At 48.2% G+C, this 20,322-nt stretch overlaps 2 protein-coding genes across 9 annotated transcripts in view; one reads left to right on the top strand and one right to left on the bottom strand.

Moving 5' to 3' along the window:
* The window catches only part of UBAP2 (ubiquitin associated protein 2), a 128,733-nt gene extending 121,787 nt beyond the window's left edge, over nucleotides 1-6,946 (top strand). For all 7 annotated transcript variants that reach the window (XM_078061390.1, XM_078061389.1, XM_078061391.1 and 4 more), the window contains 10 exons: nucleotides 589-784; nucleotides 1,617-1,708; nucleotides 1,972-2,019; nucleotides 4,326-4,404; nucleotides 4,637-4,842; nucleotides 5,098-5,197; nucleotides 5,281-5,388; nucleotides 5,541-5,608; nucleotides 5,693-5,884; nucleotides 5,969-6,946. In XM_078061390.1, coding sequence (XP_077917516.1) covers nucleotides 589-784; nucleotides 1,617-1,708; nucleotides 1,972-2,019; nucleotides 4,326-4,404; nucleotides 4,637-4,842; nucleotides 5,098-5,197; nucleotides 5,281-5,388; nucleotides 5,541-5,608; nucleotides 5,693-5,884; nucleotides 5,969-6,064 — 1,185 coding nt within the window. In that variant the 3' untranslated portion in view covers nucleotides 6,065-6,946. The remainder of the gene's footprint in view (nucleotides 1-588; nucleotides 785-1,616; nucleotides 1,709-1,971; nucleotides 2,020-4,325; nucleotides 4,405-4,636; nucleotides 4,843-5,097; nucleotides 5,198-5,280; nucleotides 5,389-5,540; nucleotides 5,609-5,692; nucleotides 5,885-5,968) is intronic.
* A 3,746-nt stretch (nucleotides 6,947-10,692) lies between these two features.
* The window catches only part of UBE2R2 (ubiquitin conjugating enzyme E2 R2), a 109,058-nt gene continuing 99,428 nt past the window's right edge, over nucleotides 10,693-20,322 (bottom strand). Inside the window, exons 4-5 of one of the 2 annotated variants that reach the window (XM_036069576.2) lie at nucleotides 14,828-14,962; nucleotides 10,693-11,696 (exon numbers count right to left, since the gene is read on the bottom strand). In XM_036069576.2, coding sequence (XP_035925469.1) covers nucleotides 11,477-11,696; nucleotides 14,828-14,962 — 355 coding nt within the window. In that variant the 3' untranslated portion in view covers nucleotides 10,693-11,476. The remainder of the gene's footprint in view (nucleotides 11,697-14,827; nucleotides 14,963-20,322) is intronic. The other variant, XM_078061393.1, reaches the window with a different exon arrangement.

Genomic DNA, 20,322 nt, shown 5'->3' with positions numbered 1-20,322 from the left:
TTGGGTTTCACCCTTCCATCCTAGGTGGATCCTGTTGAACAGGCAGAGATGCAGGCCATGCCCTTCTAGGTAGGTCCTGGTGGCCTGCACAGTGTCCCCAGGATCTGGAGGAAAGGCCTCTCTTGGCCCCCTGTGACTTCCATATCAGACTAGTTAGGAAGCCTAGTAGAAGGCGGCGGTCCCCAGAAGGCTCTGACTTGGGCTGGGCTGCCTGTGGTGCCGTGATCGACTCTCCTGAGACTGCTTGCTTTTCTGTGAGGTGGGTTCTCACCTCACATGCCAATGGTCTGGGTTCATATCTGACCTAAGGTTTACCTGGGTGTCTGTATCTTATATAAGATAGAGCTTCAGCAACGATTTTTAAGAGGGTGTTGGTCAATAAAGCTCAGCTTTAACTGTGTGATACTCAGCTCAGGAGCTGTGTCCTGACGGCCTCATCTAGCTGCAGTGTGGGGCCCACAGTGAGCACTGAGCACAGAGCCCCTCAGACTGGTCTTCAGAGTGCAGGCCCAGATGCCAGACCAGGTTCTTTTGCACTCTTACGTTTTGCCACCACATCCATGTGTCCTCGCTTTTTTGTTTTGCCAGCATGCCAGTGTGGAGAGCACCCCTTCCCTCCAGTCCTCAGCCACCTTTTCAACGGCAGCAACCTCTGCCTCGGGTGCCACGTCCTCAGGGCTCAGCCTGCCGAGCAGCATGAACACAGTGAACAGCCTCTGCCTGGGGGGGACCACTGTGAGTGCCCCCAGCAGCAGTACCAGGGCCACGCCCTTGGTGACCTCAGGTGTGTGCTCCCCAGACATTTCCTACCTATCCCCTGCCCCTAGAAGGTGATGCTTGGCTTCCCAGGGAGGATGCCTAGAGGTGGCTGCAGGGCATGCTGGGTAGCTACAAGCATAGGAACATCTTGGTCTCCCTCCAGCCCTGCCATTGCTCCCTGGTCCATTTTGTTCCACTGACTTCTTAGAGAGTCCCTGTCCTTCCAGCGATGATGTGGGGATGGGTGAAACCAGTCTTCTGGGTGGGCTCCCCCTGGGCAGGATTCCTGGTAGCCTTTGTGCTTGTAGGTCCCCTGTCTTTTCTTCGTCACTCCTCCCTGGAGCTGAGATGGCCTGGTGATGTGGATGGACCAGGGAACAGCTCTCTTGGGCCTCTTCTGGCCACTTAATGTCACTGATTGTCCATCAGGCAGACTTGGGCAGTCTGTGTGGACCAAGCAAACTGTGGTTTGGTAGAAACTCCTGAAAGCTACCTTTGACACAGCCTGTCCCCTCTGCTGGCACCACCCAGCCTTCGTTCTGTTCTGAGGAGGCAGATTGTTCCTTATGTTCAGGTTTGCTCAGTGCTGTGTGACAGGAGCGGGTGAGGGGTGGTGTTTCTGTCTGTGCATGGGACCCTCTGATGTGGAAAGAGCCTGAATGTGGTGTCACGTGCTTTGTCTCCCCTACTTCCTGGAACAGCCTTCTGTGTCTCTCAGCTGCTGCCCTCCCCTCTTGGTGGTGGCCCCATATGGGGCAGCACTGTGACCGTGAGCGCAGCTCCCCCTTCCCCACAGCAGCTGAGGCATCTCACTCTTTGTGGTGGCATCTTCACTCATTTGATTTTTGCTCTTACAGGCAAAGCGCCCCCGAACCTGCCCCAGGGAGTACCTCCCCTGCTGCACAACCAGTACCTCGTGGGCCCTGGAGGACTGCTTCCTGCCTATCCGGTGAGGGCATGGGGTGTAGCTCCGGGCGGCCCGGCCCCTGTGGCCTTAGAGGCTGGCACCTGGCAGGACCTGGTGAGGCGGGCCTTGGGCGGCTCCTTCCCTAGTATTTCTCCCTCATCTGAACTTCATCAGGGTGTCTTCCCACAGCAGATGGTCTGAGTCCCCAGGTCCCATCTCCCCAACCTTGTTTAGGCCCCTACGTGGGCCTGGGCTTCCCAGGGGATGGTACATGGTCCCTAACGCCCTTTTTGGTCCTCACGCAGATCTACGGCTATGACGAGCTCCAGATGCTACAGTCACGGCTGCCAATGGTGAGTGGGATGTGCTGGGGGACGGAGGGGAGTCAGGCTCTCTCACAGGTTCTTCCTCTCTAGGCCTTCATTGCCGCCCTACTGAGAAAGCTTCTGGCATTCGGGGGATGTGCCTCATGTCACTGTAGCTGGGCAGGAGTGTCCTGTGCTTACAGCTTGGGAACTTGGAGACCATTGGGACCTGGGGTCCCAGGAGACAGTACCCCCTACTACCTGTGGGTCCTTTTCTTCCTTCAGGCTCCCCTCCCCATTTTGAAAAAGGAAAACCATATGACCTAGACGTGGGGTTGCCTGACTACCTCTAGAGTTTTTTTCATGTCGTCTTCTTTGAAGTGCCGTTCAGTGTCTTTGGCCTCTGAAGTGGCCATCAGTGATGCTTGTGATGGCAGCATGGCTCGTCTGTCCCCAGCTGGGTGACCCGCTGGAGCTGACACTCTTTAAGGATCCTTGTGGAGCCGACCTGCCATCACGGCTTGCGAGCGCGCCGGCCCCAGGGAGTCCCTCGTTGTGCAGCCTCACCCTGAGGCCGGGGCTGCTGCAGCGTTCATCCGACCCTGGCTCGCAGGCTGGGGTGCCTCGGTGCACGGCGGGGCAGGGGGGCGGGGGGGCTGCTGAAGGAGGTGTGCCCCCTGCCTGACAGGCCTGCTGCCCCGCCCTCCTTGCTCTGGCCTTTCCCAGACTCCGGGGGCATCTGTCGCGGTGCTGGAAAGTAGAGAGCTGTCTGAACGCCCCTGCTCCGTGTGAGGTGTTCCCCCAGTGTGGCGTCCTTCCTGAACTCTTTCCCATCGGCTGCCCCCTGCTGTGCTTGCGCACAGAGAGCTCAGGGGGCTGCAGGTATCCCCTCCTCCTCCCGGGCCTGCTGGCTGAAGCTCGTGTCTCTCAGGAGAATGCTTCTCCGGCTGCTGAAGTATTTCTAGAGGCAGAGGTGGGTGGCTAGGCGGCTCTTCCCCCTGGGTGCACACCGGCCGCCCCTCACACGGCTGCGCCCGTGTCCCCGAAGGACCCAGAGTGGATGTTGAAGACATGATGGCAGATTTCTGGGGTGGTCAACAGAACTTAGGGTCTCTGGGGAATGCCTGAGCCTTAGGACTTTGCAGAAGAGGAACTGGAAGTGGCCCTGGCCCCCTGACTCTCAGGAGGAAACCTTGTACCCACCTGACCTGAGAGCCCCAGGCATCAGATGGGAGTGTCAGAGGGGTTCCTGGTGGGGGCCCCCAAGAGGGACTCGGTGGGATCCCAGCCCTGGGAGTCACCCTGCCTTGTAGTCTTTGTATCCTTTTGTGCCTTAGAAGAAATCACCTCTGAGCCCACCTTTTGAGATACATTGTGTTCGATTTTCAACCCTTTATTCACTTATTAGAGTCTGGTACTTTTGTGCCTAGTCCCCGCCTTCCCTTTTTCCTTTTTTTCTGTGAAAGAGCTCCCCCTCCTGGGCTTGCTCTCGGTCTGTCCCCGGTTGTGTTCTTGCTACCGCTGCGACTTCCCGGTCCTGCCTCCTCCTGGGGTTCGGGGCTGAGGAAGCTAATGGGTTTCCCGGAGGTTAAGTGGCGATGAGGCTGAAGGAGGGTGGAGGTGCCATCCCTAGCCCGGATGGCTCCCGTCCGGTTGTGACCAGGCACTGTGGCCCACAAAGAAAGCAGGAAGGCTCCCTGTGGGGCCCAGAGGCCAGGGGGCCATAGGTCCAGTGCTGGCAAAGCCCTGGGTGGTGAGTGAGGGCCGGGTCGGGCCTCCCCTGCCCCACAGAGCTCCGCTGCTCGGCGCTCTCGGTGTCCACACTCGCCCTGGCTCCTCCGTGGTCAGTGCTGCCACGACAGCGTGGGTGGTGAGGGGCCAGTTGGGGACCCTCCCTGAGGTCCTCTTGGACCTGTGCCCGCCTGGCATTGCTGCTCTGACGTCTGTTAAACCCTCAGGCACCCCCTGTCCTGCTGGTTCCTTTTCAGGGTGCCGTATCCAGCCAGCTCTCCTAGCCGCTCTTCAGACTCTGTCACCTAGGACAAGCCAGTAGTAGGTGCGGCCTGTGGCGTTAGCAGCGCCTGTCGGCGCCGTAAATCACCGTGAGACTGGGCCGTCTGGGGCTCTGCCTGGCCAAGGCTGACGGACCTGTCAGCGCGTCTGCACACTGTGCGGCTGCCGCCCTGCACAACCTGGACGCACACCGCTTTGAGTTCGGGGGCCGCCCTCTGGAGGTGTGCCTGTGTGCCTGCGGTCCGGCCTGTCCGCCGAGCGGGGCATCACCTGGAGTGCCGGGGCTGCCTGCGGCCGGGCCGAGGCCTCTCTGCTGATGGAGCCTCCGTGGTCTCTCCTAGGATTACTATGGGATTCCCTTCGCCACGCCCACAGCCCTGGCCAGCCGCGATGGGAGCCTTGCGAATAACCCGTATTCAGGTGAGTCTGTTCGGGGGGAGAGGGGTGGGGGGCGGGGGGGCCTGGGACCGGTCTGCAGCTCATCCCAGGCATCTGGAAACAGAAGCGGAAGGGCTGAGCGAGGCCTGCTCGCTTCCTGTTGAGCCGGCAGCCAGACCTGTGCCTGTGGGCAGGAGCCAGTCTGGCTTTTTTCCTTGTTGGATAAGGAGGGGGTGGGGGCAGTGATTCGAGTCAAGTGTTCCTCTTCTCCTAGGTGATGTCACAAAGTTTGGCCGAGGTGACTCTGCGTCCCCTGCGCCCCCCACCACACTGGCTCAGCCGCAGCAGAGCCAGTCCCAGGCCCACCACACAGCCCAGCAGCCCTTTCTGAATCCTGCGCTGCCCCCCGGCTACAGCTACACTGGCCTCCCCTACTACACAGGCGTGCCTAGTGCCTTCCAGTATGGGCCCACGATGTTTGTGAGTGTCGGGGCGGGGGGGTGGGGGTCACTCCAGCTGTGGGGACCAGAGGCAGGGAGGGAGGGAGCTGGCCGTGAGCAGTGTGTTAGGCTGGGGCCAAAGCTCCTTTCCCACGGGTTTTTACGGCCAGCGCGGGCCGCACTACTGGGCGCAGGTGCTTTGTGGTTGTGCTGCCTGGGGCGAAGCCGGGGGATACCCGACCTGCTCCCCTCTGCCCTGTTCCTCCACTGACGCCTCTCCCGCTTGCGCCGCCAGGTCCCTCCGGCCTCAGCCAAGCAGCATGGTGTGAACCTCAGCACCCCCAGCACCCCCTTCCAGCAGGCCGGCGGTTACGGCCAGCATAGCTACAGCACAGGTGAGGGGCGCTCCCAGCACGGACAGGCGCGGGCGGGAAGGCTTGCCCGGCTCACACGTGCCTCTTGTACCCTGCCGCGCTAGGTTATGATGACCTGACCCAGGGGACAGCAGCGGGAGACTACAGCAAGGGTGGCTATGGTGGATCATCACAGGCACAAAACAAGTCTGCAGGTTCTGGGCCTGGCAAAGGTAGCGTCTGCCCCTCCTTTCCAGGATTGAGGCCCAGAGTAGTAGTCTTCTACTGACTCTTTCTCAGGCAAGGCTACCCCAGAGTGCCCCTGGAGGTGGGGGAGGCTGGAGTTGGGCCCAACGGCCCTGGGAACAACTGCTTTCCCTCCTAGGCGTGTCCGTGTCTTCAAGCACCACCGGCTTACCTGACATGAGCGGCTCGGTCTACAACAAGACTCAGGTGAGGGGGGATTCGGTTGGATGGGTCTGCCGGCGGGACATGCCCCCCAAGCTGGCCCCTTACCACGGTCTCTTTACCTTGCAGACTTTTGACAAGCAGGGATTTCACGCAGGGACTCCTCCACCGTTCAGCCTGCCCTCGGCCTTGGGTTCCACCGGGCCCCTGGCCGCCGGAGCGGCCCCCGGTTATGCGCCCCCACCGTTCTTGCACATCCTCCCCGCCCACCAGCAGCCTCACTCACAGCTGCTACACCACCACCTGCCACAGGATGCCCAGGTGAGCCCAGTGATGGAGGCAGCCACCCTGCCCTGGCCTCGGGGTCCTGCTCCAGCCCTTACAGCCTTCTCTCCTCCTCCTCAGAGTGGCTCGGGTCAGCGCAGCCAGCCCAGCTCCCTGCAGCCCAAGTCGCAAGCCTCCAAGCCCGCCTACGGCAACTCTCCCTACTGGACAAACTGAATCTTTGAAGAGAGGGGTGGGCTCGGGCGGGGCTTACCCTGGGCAGGAGAGAACACACGGAGCCCATTTCTGGGAGCCCAGTGCCCTTTCCTAGAATTCCTGAGACGTGTAACTGTGTCAGCCGAGCCTCTGTGGGGAGCCTGCCTCCCAGACTCGCTATTGTATGTAATGTATTTATGTATGTATTTGTAAATGTGATAGAAGTCTTGGGGGCATGGGGGGTACAGCTGCTACTCTTAGCCAGGTCTGCAATCCCGACTCGGGCCCCTTCTCGCTGTAGCAAATAAGCCCTTTTCCCACTCCTGCCTTCAGGCCTTCTCTGTAGCCTCCCAGCCCAGGGGCAGCTGGGAGCAGTGTGTGGAAGGGCTGCTTTTAAGGCAGTTTGGGGACTGGGGTCAGGTACCAATGAAGAATCACGACTTATCTCGCTCCCTTGTAAGCCATTATTTGAGTTTCCTTCCCTGTGTAATTACTTTAGCCCTCTCTCTTTTTGAGAAACCGGTCCTTTTGTCATTTGTCATGTCCCTCTCCTACCAAATCTTCATCTGGGAATAGCAGAGATATCCTTCCTGCCCAACATGAAAGTGGCACCTGTTTGTCTTCATACAAACCAGAGGCTTCTGCTTCTGGTCTTGTCCCCAAGAGACTTGCCTTCCTCTGGCTGACCATTTTTTAAAACCGTCTGAAGTTGTGCTCAGAGATGTTCAGTCAGTCTGCTCCCTTTAAAAAAAAAAAAAAAATCAAAGATAACGCCTTCACCTCAGTGAGAGCACGTCTCCAAGCAAAGGCTCCTCTATTCCAGTTGTCCTGAACCAGGTGGGCGACTGTTTCAGGGGTTTTCTCTTTTGCCCAATCTCCACCTAATAAAGTTCTGAGAGCATGCACGGTGTCTGTGTGGTGTGACTAAAGGGTAGCTCAGGGCACAGGCTGTCTTCGTGATTGTTCCAGGCACCGTGGACTTCACAGTGGAGCTGTACAAGTAGAGCTCACATGGTCAGTCTTCTGACAGCGGGTTGTGAGGGCTTAAATTGGCATCCCTTCTTTGCCCCGGTCAGCATCCAGGGAGTGGAAAGGTAAATGAGGCTGACAGGGCACGGGCAGTGGTTATCAAAGTTGACTTTGATAAGGCAATCTCTTACAGGCCCCGGTCAACAGGAGTACCAGGGCAGGGTCCTTTCATTTCCGAATGTCAGCGGACATTAAAATCTGAAAGGTAAGAGCGGAGGATGTGTTTCTCATGGCCTGAGAGGAAGTTTGCACAGCTCACCCTCTCTGTCCTTTGTTCTTCAGCAACCAGAATCTTGGTGGTTAGTCAAGGGATGGGGTGGAAGAGAAGACTAGCGAGTCACGGTGGTGTGAGGGAGGTAAGTGGATCCGGGGTGAAGTACTTGCTCCAGAAAGTCCCGGGCAGCCGTTCGCCTGGGCCGGGATTCCAGTGCAGCTGCTTCCTCCTGCTCCCAGGCCACCAGTCCGGGAGCCATCAGGGCCATCCACTAGCCGTGTGTGTGGCCGGAGGCAGATGGCCCCACTAGCCTGCAGCACAACTGCGCTCCAACCTCCAGGTTCTTCCCGAGGCATTACAGCCTCTCACTCCTAAATAACCCCGCACGCTAGGCTAAATGAGCAACCGGAGTGGGGCGTCAAATACTGGTCACGTCGGTGCGCCACAACCAACCTGGGGTCAGGCTTCACCTTTTCTGTGTTTGGCCTCTAGAATCACTGGTCCTTTCAGCAGATGGGTCATGTGCTGCTGGTGACCCACAGCTTGAGATCCCTGCCAGAAAAAAAGTAAGTGTTCACAAGTGAAACTAAACAGGGACTTTATACGATTTCTTGCCTGATCCCTGCTTATTAACGAGCAGCCGGAAGTTCAAAAGACAACTGACGATGAAAACAAAAGGCTCACCTAAGGAGGGCAGTGGAGCACCCTCATAGCTTCACCGACTGTACTGGCAGACTGTGCCCCACTTAGGAATTAAGGTTAACAAATGGCTGTGTCTTTAACAACCTTTCCTCAAAGCTAGTAAGGACTGGGAATGTGTATTCGTGAGGAGGTGAGTTGAGCAGAATATCCTAAAAGGCAGGTCAGTGAGATTCAGTTTTGGTTTTTATTTTTTCAGCTGAGTCATGAGCGTAATACCTGTGAGGGAACAGTGGAAGTACTGAGACCACCTTTTAGTTTTCTTTAACACAAAGAAAGAGGGTCATCCCATGGGGAAGTAGCAATACAGGTATATTTTATTTCACATTTTATTAGTAGACAGATGGGCAGAAAAAGACAAAATAAACCACTAAAGGGGAAGTTCAACACAAAAATGCATCAGATAATCTTTTCTCATAAGTTAAACTGAAGAAAAACATCTACAATTTCAGCTAAGAAAACTATTAAAGTCAGGTGTGTCCTGCTGGTTTCAGAATAGTTGAAAATTGCATCTGAATCTTTTTGTAAATGTAAACCATTTTTATCAGAATGGGAGGGGTGGGGAGTTAACTTTCAGTGGAGAACTACATATTTTCCCCTACAGTCTCTTACTGTGTATGTCCCAAACATAAGGAAACCAGCAAATAAGCAATTTCCAGGGAAGAGGGGACTACAAAAAAGTCTGGCTAATAGAAAAGAACTCTGGAATGATATGAAATAGAGTGGGAAGACTCTGAGAAGCAACAAACAGAATCGTGATATTACTTTCTCCACCCAGCCTCAAAACACACAGACCTGAAGAGCATCCAGAGAGGCCTCCACTAGAATCAAAAGGAATCTTAAAATGCAGGATTCTGAATTCATGTTAACACCGGATAATCAGCACAACTGTACTTACAAAGTTCTGGCCTGAGCCTGAGACCTCTACTCCCAAAAAGAAAAAAAATTACATGCTCAAGTTTTCTTTTGCCACAGGATGTGTTCTCAGGACAGAGCTCTGGAACCAGCATCTGGGTTTTACAGGTTATTTAATTCTGAGTTATCAGAATGTCTACCTGCTAGCCAATCAACACATGCCAGTCTTTTCTGGAACTGATTGTACTCTTATCAGGGGCAAAGCCAGCCCTCAATAGTAACACCCCAAAGGGCTGAGAGGTCTGACCTCCACCTGGCTCTCTGGCTCCCTGAGTCAACATGCAACAGAGGCCAACAGGACCGAATGGGACAGGGCTAAGCAGCACAGCACCTTCCGCAACGCCAAGGTGCCCGGCCTGCCCTGGCAGAGAGAGGCTTTCGTGGTAAGGGAAGAGAGAAAAGCCTTAATCTTAGGGCTCCAAGAGAGAAGACCAAGCTACTGGCTGTAAACGTGTGTGGGGGTGATAGGGGGTAATCAGAGCATTAGGAGAGACTTTGGACTCCAGAAGATATGCAGGTTATCCGGAAGCATTACTTAAGTGTGGGGTGTAAAAAGCTAGTTCCAACATCCTTCTGTGAGAATTTGCGGCCAGTGTTTTCTCAGAAAGAGCTGCTCTGTTCTTGGAATCTGACTGGATTCACTAGATTCAGGGGTGCAAGTAGTCCTGGCCCCATGGGGATTGGACAGAGATTCTGTGACCAGGCCCAATACTGTCCCATATGAACCTTTGCATGTTAACGTTCCCACTTAATACCAAATCAAACTTTAGAGGCCAGAGAGGTCTGCTGGGCATCAGTTAGCAAATGTCTGGAGGTTGAAGAGCGAATGAAAACCCTGAGATCAGAAAGGAAGGAGGAGCTAAGGAAGTAAGCATCACCTACTCTGTTCTAGGATCCATCCTACCCCCGTCCCTCAACCCTTTGGTTCTTTCGAGCTATGATCTGAAGAAAATAAGTTGACACCAGTACACAGGGATCTGGAGGAGGATTATAACCAGTCTCTGTTCATATTTTCGTTCCGAAGTCTGTAATTTTACATTATGATGATTTTCCCCACTGAAAGAATACTGCCCTCCTATGAACTGGCCCACTCCCAAAAGAAAGAAAAATCACTGCCAAGTTCTGAAGTCCCTGGTTGAAGGCTGATGGATCTCAAGATTGAAGTGACACGTGACTGAGACCAGGGCAGTCAAAGCTGCAGCCACTGCACATTTGGAAGATCTAGCCGTTGCCCGTACATGGCCTGCAGCCAATTCCCCCGGCCCTGCCAAAAAAGTCAAAGCAGCCCAGGGCAAGCTCCATGCACAACTTCTGCTTGCCCTCCACAGCCAGAGTACATGGAATGAAAGGAGAGAAAAGTCCAGGTCACATCCAACGAGGAAAGCGGGAACTGGTCACTCATGTCTCCTATCCACAGCTATCACTATCAGCATAAGCAGCTCCATGAAAACCAAAATCTTAACACATGCACCTAGGAGTAATACTGAGTAATTAAAACTGGCTACTTATACTCTCACCATGAGTATTTAAAAAAAAAAAATCTTTGCGGGAAAGGCCAAGTTCACATAAAACAGATGTTTTCTCACCCAACAGTGGTCACCAGTAGTTTTGACTTTTTTCCCCCAGCAGCATCAACCAGAATTGGCATAGTGATTTTAAACTCCTTGTTCCCATCACTAAGACTCCACACACACACACACACACACGCACACAATCTCCACTCTCCCCACTCCCTTGGGGTAGGGAGGGTAACAACTCTGTCTTTTAAAATAAATAGCAATCAAGTGCCCAGTTCTATGTAAAGTATGAATATTTATTTCAGGCTTTAGATCCCAATCGATTTCAAAAAACAAAATCTGATCTCTCTCCTCAGAGTAGCTGAGGCCCCCTGGGTTAGGATGATTTCCTGGAGGCTGAAGGAGCTCTGTGCCCTTAGGAACACATTTCATCAGGCTTAGCACAAAGTCCCTGATGCCCACTGTATCCCAGCCTTAAGAAGGGAAAGGAAACAAAATTCACCACCATGGGGCTGATCGAATGCACACACACTAAATGAGCAGCTAAACCTTGGCAAATTTGCTTTTTTTTTTTAAGTTTGTTTTGTGGGGTTTTTATATTTTTTTTTTCCATTTTCTTTTGCTACTCAGCATACGCAGCACTTGTGAACTTCCAATGGGTTCCCAGCTTTAAACACATTAAACGTCTTGATGAAAGACTATTTAATTCTTCAAGAATCTAAAAACAGACCAAACGTGTTTTGCTGTGAACACTCTGTAGAGACGAAGTGAGGCGAGAGTTTGGGTTTAAAGAAGAAGAAGAAAAAAAAAGAATCAATACAGTGATGGAAGGGTAAAGAATGCAAGAATTCAGACATTCTGTGGAGGATTACTTTCTCTCCATTAAGAGGTCCATAAAAAGGAGCAAACTGAGATCCATAAGGGGAGTCAGCAGAAGCCGTGTTTGTTTTTCCCACCCCCTGTGATAGGTTTTTGCTGAGGGGCCACTGCTAGGTCCCCACTTGCTCCCCTCCCTTTGGCCTGAGACGGCAGGGCAGTACGGGGCACCGAAGGAGCACGTCACGACTCCTCGTTCCCAGAATCATCATCATCGTAGCAGTCGGCATCTTCCTCCTCCTCATCTTCATCATCGATGTCGTCGTCGTACAAGTCGTCATAAAGCAAATCTGAGCTGTTGTCATTGGAAGGCACTTTAGTTTTGATGCAGTATTCCGCCAGGGTTGTGGGGACCTTCACTCCATCCTTTTCTGCTTCGGCTTTAGTGGCTGAAACCTGTTTCCTGAAGGGAGACAGTTTTATGTAAGTCTGTTTTGAAGATGGATTTACAACTGACCTTTCTTAATCAAGATTCCTTATTCAAAAAAAAAAAAAAAAAAGATTCCTTATGACTCAGGTTTCTACATTTCAGTGCCTGCCTAAAAGCATCTAACAGATACTACACCAAAGGTTCTCAGCCCATTAGGTACTGTTTTGAAGAACACTTAATAATGACCCTTTGAAGGGCATTTAAAAGCAGTGGATCTTAGATGTTGGTTAGCCAGAAATGACCTCAGAGATTTGTTTTTTCCCCTGCCTTGTCTCACACCAAACTGAATGCAGTCCCAACAACTCTTCTTAATTCAATAATCCTGCCATTTACACTTAGATTCCAAATAGCCTAGGTAGGGTTCCGAAGTCCCATGACACACCTGCCTCCCACTTCATTCTTGTCACCCAAAATATACAGGCCACCCTGGTCCTTTTCTTTTTTAGTACCTTGAACAACACTTATTTTTCTATGTGGCTCAGTTGCTCTTCTCCTGATTTTACACATGGTTGGCTGCTTATGTCACTCAGATCTGAACTTGGGTTGTCAGAACAGGCTACTTCTAAGTTAAAGCAGCCACCTAGTCACTCCTTCATATCATGCTACTTAACCACTATCTACTCGTTTTTCTTCTTATGATCTTCCCCATTTGTTAACTTTTCTATCAGTTTCCTCTCCTTCCTGTCCCCCTCACCCCCCAATGTGAACTTCACTGGAGAACTTACCTGTCTTCTATTTCCCTAATGCCTAGAATACAGCCTGGCACATACAGCTGTGCACAAAATTACTGACTGGATGGATGGAAGGGTGAAGTTTCCTTCAACAAGTACAAAAACTGACCATAAGACAACAAACTGCCACCCTCCTTATCTTCCTTCTGCTGCCTCTAATTAGATGGTTCCCCACTGATCTTGCTGTCTGCCTTACTTTGCCAAGCCTGACATCCTGGTGTTGCTGATACATCCTGGCTTGAATCTCTTCCCTCTCTGTCTCTTCCTGGGCCATCTTAGTCATTCCTATGGTTTTTGCCACCATTCCCCTTCATGCTGACAGCTCTCAAACTATCAGGCTCCAGCCTCTACCTTCTGAGCCCTACACCGTTCAATAAGCCTTTGGGATGTCTCCACCCCTCATGTTCCATAGGGACCCTAACTCGGCAAGTCTGCAATTGTCATTTTTGACCTCTATGGCCACCTTCTCCCATTTTTCTTCTAAGAGTATTACCTCCTAAAATCCTAAACCTCATGCCAAAGCCCTATCTTCAAATCTGTTTTCTCACTGCCACTGCCTCTGTTTAGTCTTCATCTTGGCTTCTCCTATCTCAGTCTCCTCTGGTCAACTAGGATTCTTTCAGAACTCAAATATGATTTTCCCTTCCCTTCCTAAAATCTTTGATACCCCATCACTTCTAAGACTAAGGACGAAAGCCTTATTGTAACTTCAGATGTCTTTTAAGATCTGATGCCTCTCAAAAAAACACACAACAAAAACAGATCTGATGGCTCTCTGAATTTCCCATTACTTGCAAAATGAGACTTTATATTCAAGCAACGTAAAGCTGCTTACAGTTCTCTCTGATCGTGCCATGTGGTTAGCTACCTGTGTGCAGGCCTGTTTCCTCCCTGAAGGGGCTTTTTCCTTTCCCTTACTACTTGAAAAAGTCTTGGTTATGAGGCATTACCTCTCCTAGGAACTCCACAGCACTATATATTCCTTCCACTGTATCTTGTTCATGCGCTCATCTTATTCTGGGTCATTTGTTTACAAATTCTTAAGTGTAAACTCAAGGAGAAAGCACTGCCTTCATGACCTAGCAGTACCTGACATGAAGCTGGTGCAAATGTGGAAAGAATTAAAGAATGAGATAAACCCTTAAATAAGAAATAGAAAGAATACAAATGCCTGAGGGATATTAACTCTTCACTTACTAAATACTACCCTTCCTTGAACATCAGGCTCAGGTTCTAATCCTATTTTATGAAAAGCACTCCCATCTTTCAATCTTCAACCTACTCCAGCTCCTCTAAATCTCTAGGTCCTTATTATTTATACTAATTATCTTCAGTCTTTGGTATACATCAGTCACCTAGGTGGCTGGTAAAAACAAAATATAGATGCCCAGATTTTACCCTTATAATCTCACTAAATGACTACGGATATGGAAGGGGGTCTAAAGGTGATTCTAGTGGGCAGAAAACGTTGAAAACTGCTGATCTATATATTATTCAGCTTTATTTCTATGCAGTTTTCCCTTTTTTTGTACATCCCATGGCATCGTGCTGACTAGAGTTATAAAGAGGGACTATCTGTATAAATTGTAGTGCTTACTAAACCATGTGCAGAATGTGCTGGAACTGTCCTTGGGGCTCTATTTTAAGGACATAAGAGGAAATGAATTTATTGCAATTCAAGTATCAATTCTTGAGTACTCTTAAGAAAACCTTAAGTCCTACTCAGGGTATGATCGAGAGATGAATGGTTCAGCCCCAATACCTTCTACCTTTTCCCCCCCTTTATACAGATGGAAAAAACACAAAGACCCAAAAAATTAACTGATAAAAGGTCATACGAAGGGAGACAGAGCTAGGGGTAGATTCCAAGTCTCCCAATGAGAGGAAGCTTCTATGGCTCTGTTAAACCATATACTAGTGTTGCTGATAATGATACCTAGAAGATACTTGCTGCTCTGGTCAAAAGGGCCAATAAACTATACGGCTTCATTAAAATTTTTGGAAAACAAAAATATCTAGAATGTCCAGAATACTCTGGGTGTTTGCTATACTTAAAGGACATACTGAAAATCCTGAACAGTGTCCCTAAAATGATTCGGAGGCAGAGTCTGAGAACTTCACTGGTTCAGAACCTGGAAGTTTTGGTTCCCAGGAAGTACGATCTGCTGCAGCATTATCTTCTAGTGTGTGCTCTCTCAAAAGCCATACAAACTCAGTAGGCTCAGGCAGAAATCTCTTCCCAAACAATAAATCTAATTGAGAGAAATGGAGTGGATATTTTAAGTCTGATTTAAAGCCATGGTTCTAGGATATACTTTAGTTCTGTATGAAGACTTGAAGTAATCAAACGGAAGGTAAAACAAAACACCTTACCTAATGATTTCAGCATATTCTTTGTCTTTTCCTTTACTGTCCCTCCATTTCCTGAACATAACCGAAGCATCCACATTGGCTGGGGAGAAGGTGTTGGGCTCATTGAGCAATGAGATTACGCTTAAAAGGATAGTCCTAGAAGGGGGGGGGGAAGGAAGAGGGCGGGAGGGAAAAGGGTCAGCTCCGAATATTCATATTTACAGGATCCAAAAATACTGTGCTTTTATATATAATATGTGAGACCTTAGGGGAATAGAAATACAAAATTTTATTTTCAGTGCTCAGCTGGTTAGGCTAGAATACAGAATAAAGTTGCTAAATAGGAGACAAAGTAAAGGAAATCCGTGAGCCGAGCATAAAGGTCATGTTGCAGGGCACAGAATAAACTCTGTACAAGGCATGTTCTCAAATGGCTACATGTTCCAGTCTGCAGAAAGTGGAAGCCTGAAACCTTTTCAAACAACAAATTTTGAAAACTACTATTAAGTACAATAGGAAAAAGCAAAAGCAAAAAAAAAAAAAAAAAAACTTTTTGGGGAGAGGGTAAAAATGATCCTGTTCCACACATCCACTTCTTATCATGGCTGCTTAAGAGGATCTGAAAAATGGGGCGCCTGGGTGGCTCAGTCGTTAAGCGTCTGCCTTCGGCTCAGGTCATGATCCCAGAGTCCTGGGATCGAGCCCCGCATCGGGCTCTCTGCTCTGCGGGAAGCCTGCTTCTCCCTCTCCCACTCCCCCGCTTGTGTTCCCTCTCTCGCTGTGTCTCTCTCTGTCAAATAAATAAATAAAATCTTTAAAAAAAAAAAAAAAAGAGGATCTGAAAAATGATATTACATACAAATGTATTTATTTTCCATACTTCTAAGGGAAGAAAGACGCTTAAGCAGGAGAATGGAGGAAAACAATAGCCCAGACATGGAAGAACTAGTCTCTGAATAATGGAAGTCTTTATTCAAAAATATTTATGAAGGACTTAGTGTGTGCCAGGGGCACCAACTGTGATGCTGCGTGTACAACAGTGAGCACGTCAGATGCCATCCCTGCTCTCCCAGGGTTTGTAAGAATTGTGGGAGATCTAAACAGGCAATTTTCGTCCACAGATAAAAAACAGACACCTTAATCACACATTTTTCTGTTAGAAAAATAACCAGAACAGGTTCCAAAAAGGTTTCAAATTATTACCAAGCTTCTTTTCCCCCCCAAAAAAGCTCTGTGCATGTATGTAAGGAAAAAATGGGGAGAAAAATTAAATTTCTCTACCTTTTCTCATTGGTGCGAGGTTATAGATTGTGTTGTTGCAAAATAGCCTTTTGCTCCTGCCCCAAGCAAAAAATAAAGGGAGGGAGCCAGGCAATGAGATGTTTGATTTGATGAAAACTTTTCCTAAAAAGGGTAGAGAGTTTCTGTTATGTGATTATACAAGATTATGACAAAGGCACTTTCACAGACAACTTTCCCATCTAGTTAAAATCCATTTATCACACACACACACACACACACACACACACACACACACACACACACACACACCCCCTTTCTCTTAGGTTAAGAATAACTCCTTGCCCTTCCCCACCAAGACCCTCCTCGATTTCTTCAGTAATTACATTATAAAATAAAGATTCAAAGAAACTCATCACTACGAATGATGGGAAACAAACTGACATAACATCCTAGAAGCCAAAAAATGTGTGTAGAAAATTCCAAAGCGCTGCCACAGAAGAAAACATACAAAACCTGTTAAGAAAGATAGGCAGGATAGGACAAAGTGGGGTATAAAGGGGTGGGGGGGGGAACTTCATTGGTCTAGATCAGCACTGCATACAACTTTCTGTGATTATATAAATGTATAATCTGTATTATCCAATATGATAACCACCAGCCACGTGTGAGCACTCTGAAAAGTAGCTTGTGCAACTGAAGAACTGAATTTCACGTTTAATTTTAATTAATTTTTAAATAGCCATATGTAGTTAGTTAGTGGCTACCATATTGGACAAGTGTTAAAATATTAGGAAATACAATTTTTTAAAATGGTGAATTATGGAGGTGCCTGGGTGGCTCAGATGGATGGGCATCTGCCTTCGGTTCAGGTCATGGTCCCAGGGTACTGGGATCTAGCCCCGCATTGGGCTCCCTGCTGAGCAGGGAGCCTGCTTCTCCCTCTCCCTCTGCTGCTCCCCCTGCTTGTGCTCTCTCGCTGTCAAATAAATTAAGTCTTTAAAAATAAATAAATAAAATGGTGAATTATCCATTTCTATCAAAATAAGAACTCATTTTTTTCCTAATTTATATTTAATTAGCCAACATATAGTACATTAGTTTCAGATGGAGAGTTCAGTAATTCATCAGTTGCATATAACACCCAGTGCTCATCAAGAACTCACTTCTAATACCATGTACTTCTATACTGAAATCCATGATGCTTTCAGAAGGAGTGTCAGGTACTACAGTGGACTGTGAAAATAGTTAACACTGTACGTTTTCACTTCTTCCCTTCCTCTGGACAGCAGGATCTTTTTTTCTTTTTCTTTTTTTGTATGGGAACCCATTCTGTTGGTTCTGGTGGGGTTAATCTTCCCCTACTATCATGCCACACCTTCATACACACAACCTACCTAACCACAGTGGCAGATATACAAGTGCTGGCCAAAGGATTCCACCATCTAGTCATGATGTTGGTTTTAGGGGTATGCATGTAACCCAAGATGGGCTAATCAGAACCCTGGTAGGAACTATGATGTTCTAATCTAATAGCAGAAAGGCAATGACTTTTTATTCTTGATTGAATTGACAACTGTGAGAATAAGGAGGGAAGGTCTAGAGCAAGTGGCCATCTTTATCACCAAGTGGTTAAGAGTCTGCCTAATAACAAGGCCAATACGACGCAAAGCAGAATTTAGACTTTTTTCTCTAACAAAGATTGCTAAGTAATTCATACACAAGACTGTATTTATAAACTTTCCCAACCAGTATGTTGTGGATGGGTTACAGGTAAACTATTTATTGGTTCCTGTAGGCAGCTGGGTAGGTGGGACCTGGGATAACCTGAGCCTCTGCAACAACTTCTGGTCAAAGCATCTTCAGTTTACTACACTGTGATCTACAAATAGAATAATTTCAATTTTATCTATGTATCATGACTGGAAAAGGTCTGGAAGTAATGTCATACGTAGTTTAAACTGTCTAGCATTTGTACCAAAATAATTTTACACAGGAATTATACCATGTAGCATATTGTAGACAAGTCTGCAAGATAAGTATTATCAACCCTATTTTTTAAGTTATTTTTTAAAAAAATAATCTTTACACCCATTGTGGGGTTCAAACTCAAGACCCCAAGATCAAGAGTTACATGCTCTTCTGACTAATTCAGCTAGGCACCCCTTAATCCTATTTTTACAGAAAGGAAAAAATGAACTAAGACAATACTAATAGAATGTACAACACAGAACTGAATCCTACAACTATTCCAATGGTTACATTTTTTTGTTGCCATCTTTTGTTGTTAGTTTAAGTGTTTGAAAATCCTTATTCATTGTATTTTTTTTCAGGAGGAAAAAAGCAGAAGGTGGAGAAGGCTAACAATAGGTGAAAGAAAGGAAAGACCAAATAATGAAACTATCAAATTAATATAACACAATGAAGAGATCATTCATGTCCACTGAAGGGACTGGTTTCCTTCAGATCATGAACAAATGGGAAAGGGTCCAGAAAACAACTACATACATTCTTTCTTATTCTCATTCTATGTAAATTCACAGTTCCACATGAAGCTTTGGTTTTTAGCAGTAACATGTAGTTGCACTTGTCCATTTAGACAATCCTGTAGCATTTAGACATAAATTTCTTGGATTAGCAAAACAGACTTTTGAGGACCCATCCCCAGACTCTCACTTCCTACAAAGAGTAAATCTATGCCCCTCTCTACGGCATGTTTGGAGGAACAGACAGGTCTGGTTGTCCAAATTCAGTAGTGTAAAGGTTTAACATGTTAAAACAGACCTAATCCAGTAACAATTTGGGATAAAAATGAGGAACAAAGGCTTCTTAAGTGTTTTCAATTACTGCACAATACAATTCCAAGGACCACCACCATTCCTGGATTTAGAGATACTCCAATAAATAAATGCTCCCTCCACCCTTGCTTTAAGCCAGGGCAGGGGACTTCGGTAGGAGTTTTCAACATAGGGAATCTAGACCAAAATAAAAAAACTCAGAGGAGAGAGGTGCAGACAAAACGATAGTCAAGAACACTCCACTTTATATAGTCTTCATTTTTTTTTTCAGATTCGTATTTCTGATCTTTTTGGTTGTCTCACAATCTTTGTCAGAGAGATCTGGCTATCCGCTTTTGCATAAAAATAAGTTTGTAGGGACGCCTGGGTGGCTCAGTTAAGCGGCTGCCTTCAGCTCGGGTCTGAGTCCCAGGGTCCTGGGATTGAGTCCCACATCAGGCTCCTTGCTTGACGGGGAGCCTGCTTCTCCCTCTGCCTGTTCTGCCTGCCACTCCCCCTGCTGTGCTCTCTCTCTCTCTCTCTCTCCCCCTAACAAATAAATAAAATCTTAAAAAAAAAAAAAGTTTGTAAATAATAAAGACACCAAAAGAAAACAAAGACCAATTAATCACATACACACACACACTAGCAAAGAGCAAACTAGCAAGCTGTGAATTTCATAGAACTGAGACATGTTTTTAAAAACATCAAAACTAAAGTAGTATTTAAGGGAGATAAGAAATCAGAATTATTTTGATTTCTGGGTGGCTCAGTCAGTTAAGCTTCCGCCTTTGTCTCAGAGGTCATGATCCCAGGGTCCCGGGATGGAGCCCTGCGTTGGGCTCCCTGCTCAGTGGGGAGCCTGCTTCTCCCTCTAGCTCTGCCACTGCCCCCTGCTTGTACTCTCTTACTCTCTATCAAATACATAAATAAAATCTTGAAAAAAAAAATCAAAATTAGACATCTATGACCCAATGAGTAATATTGTATCTGTCCCTTTTCAACATATAGACAATGGTCAATGAGTTGGGTCTGCTCCCCCTTCCCTTTTTAAAGTAAGCTCTATACCCAATGTGAGGCTTGAACTCATGACCCCGAGATCAAGAGTCACATGCTCTACTAACTTAACCAGCCAGGTGCCCCTCCATCCCACCCCCACCCCAGTTTTTGACCTTTGTTAGCTACTATGTCACCACAAGTACAACTTCAGGATGGAGGGCATAAAACTGGCCCTAGCACAACAAATAAGACCTGGATTATGAGTCTGCCTGGAAACTAAGCAGGCAAAGTTTGGGATTTTGCAGGATTAAAGACTGGCATTTTTCAGGTAGTGTGAGGTAGAAAGGGTTCGTTCTTTTTTTTTATATATAAAGATTTTATTTATTTTTCAACAGAGAGAGAGAGACAGCAAGAGAGGGAACACAAGCAGGCGGAGTGGGAGAGGGAGAAGCGATGTGGGACTCGATCTCAAGACCCTGGGATCATGACTTGAGCCGAAGG

Source organism: Halichoerus grypus, chromosome 14 (genome assembly GCF_964656455.1).
Source record: "Halichoerus grypus chromosome 14, mHalGry1.hap1.1, whole genome shotgun sequence".
Taxonomy (NCBI): Eukaryota; Metazoa; Chordata; class Mammalia; order Carnivora; family Phocidae; genus Halichoerus; species Halichoerus grypus.
The sequence above is the reverse complement of the archived record's forward strand: the minus strand, read 5'-3'. Positions and strand labels throughout refer to the sequence as shown.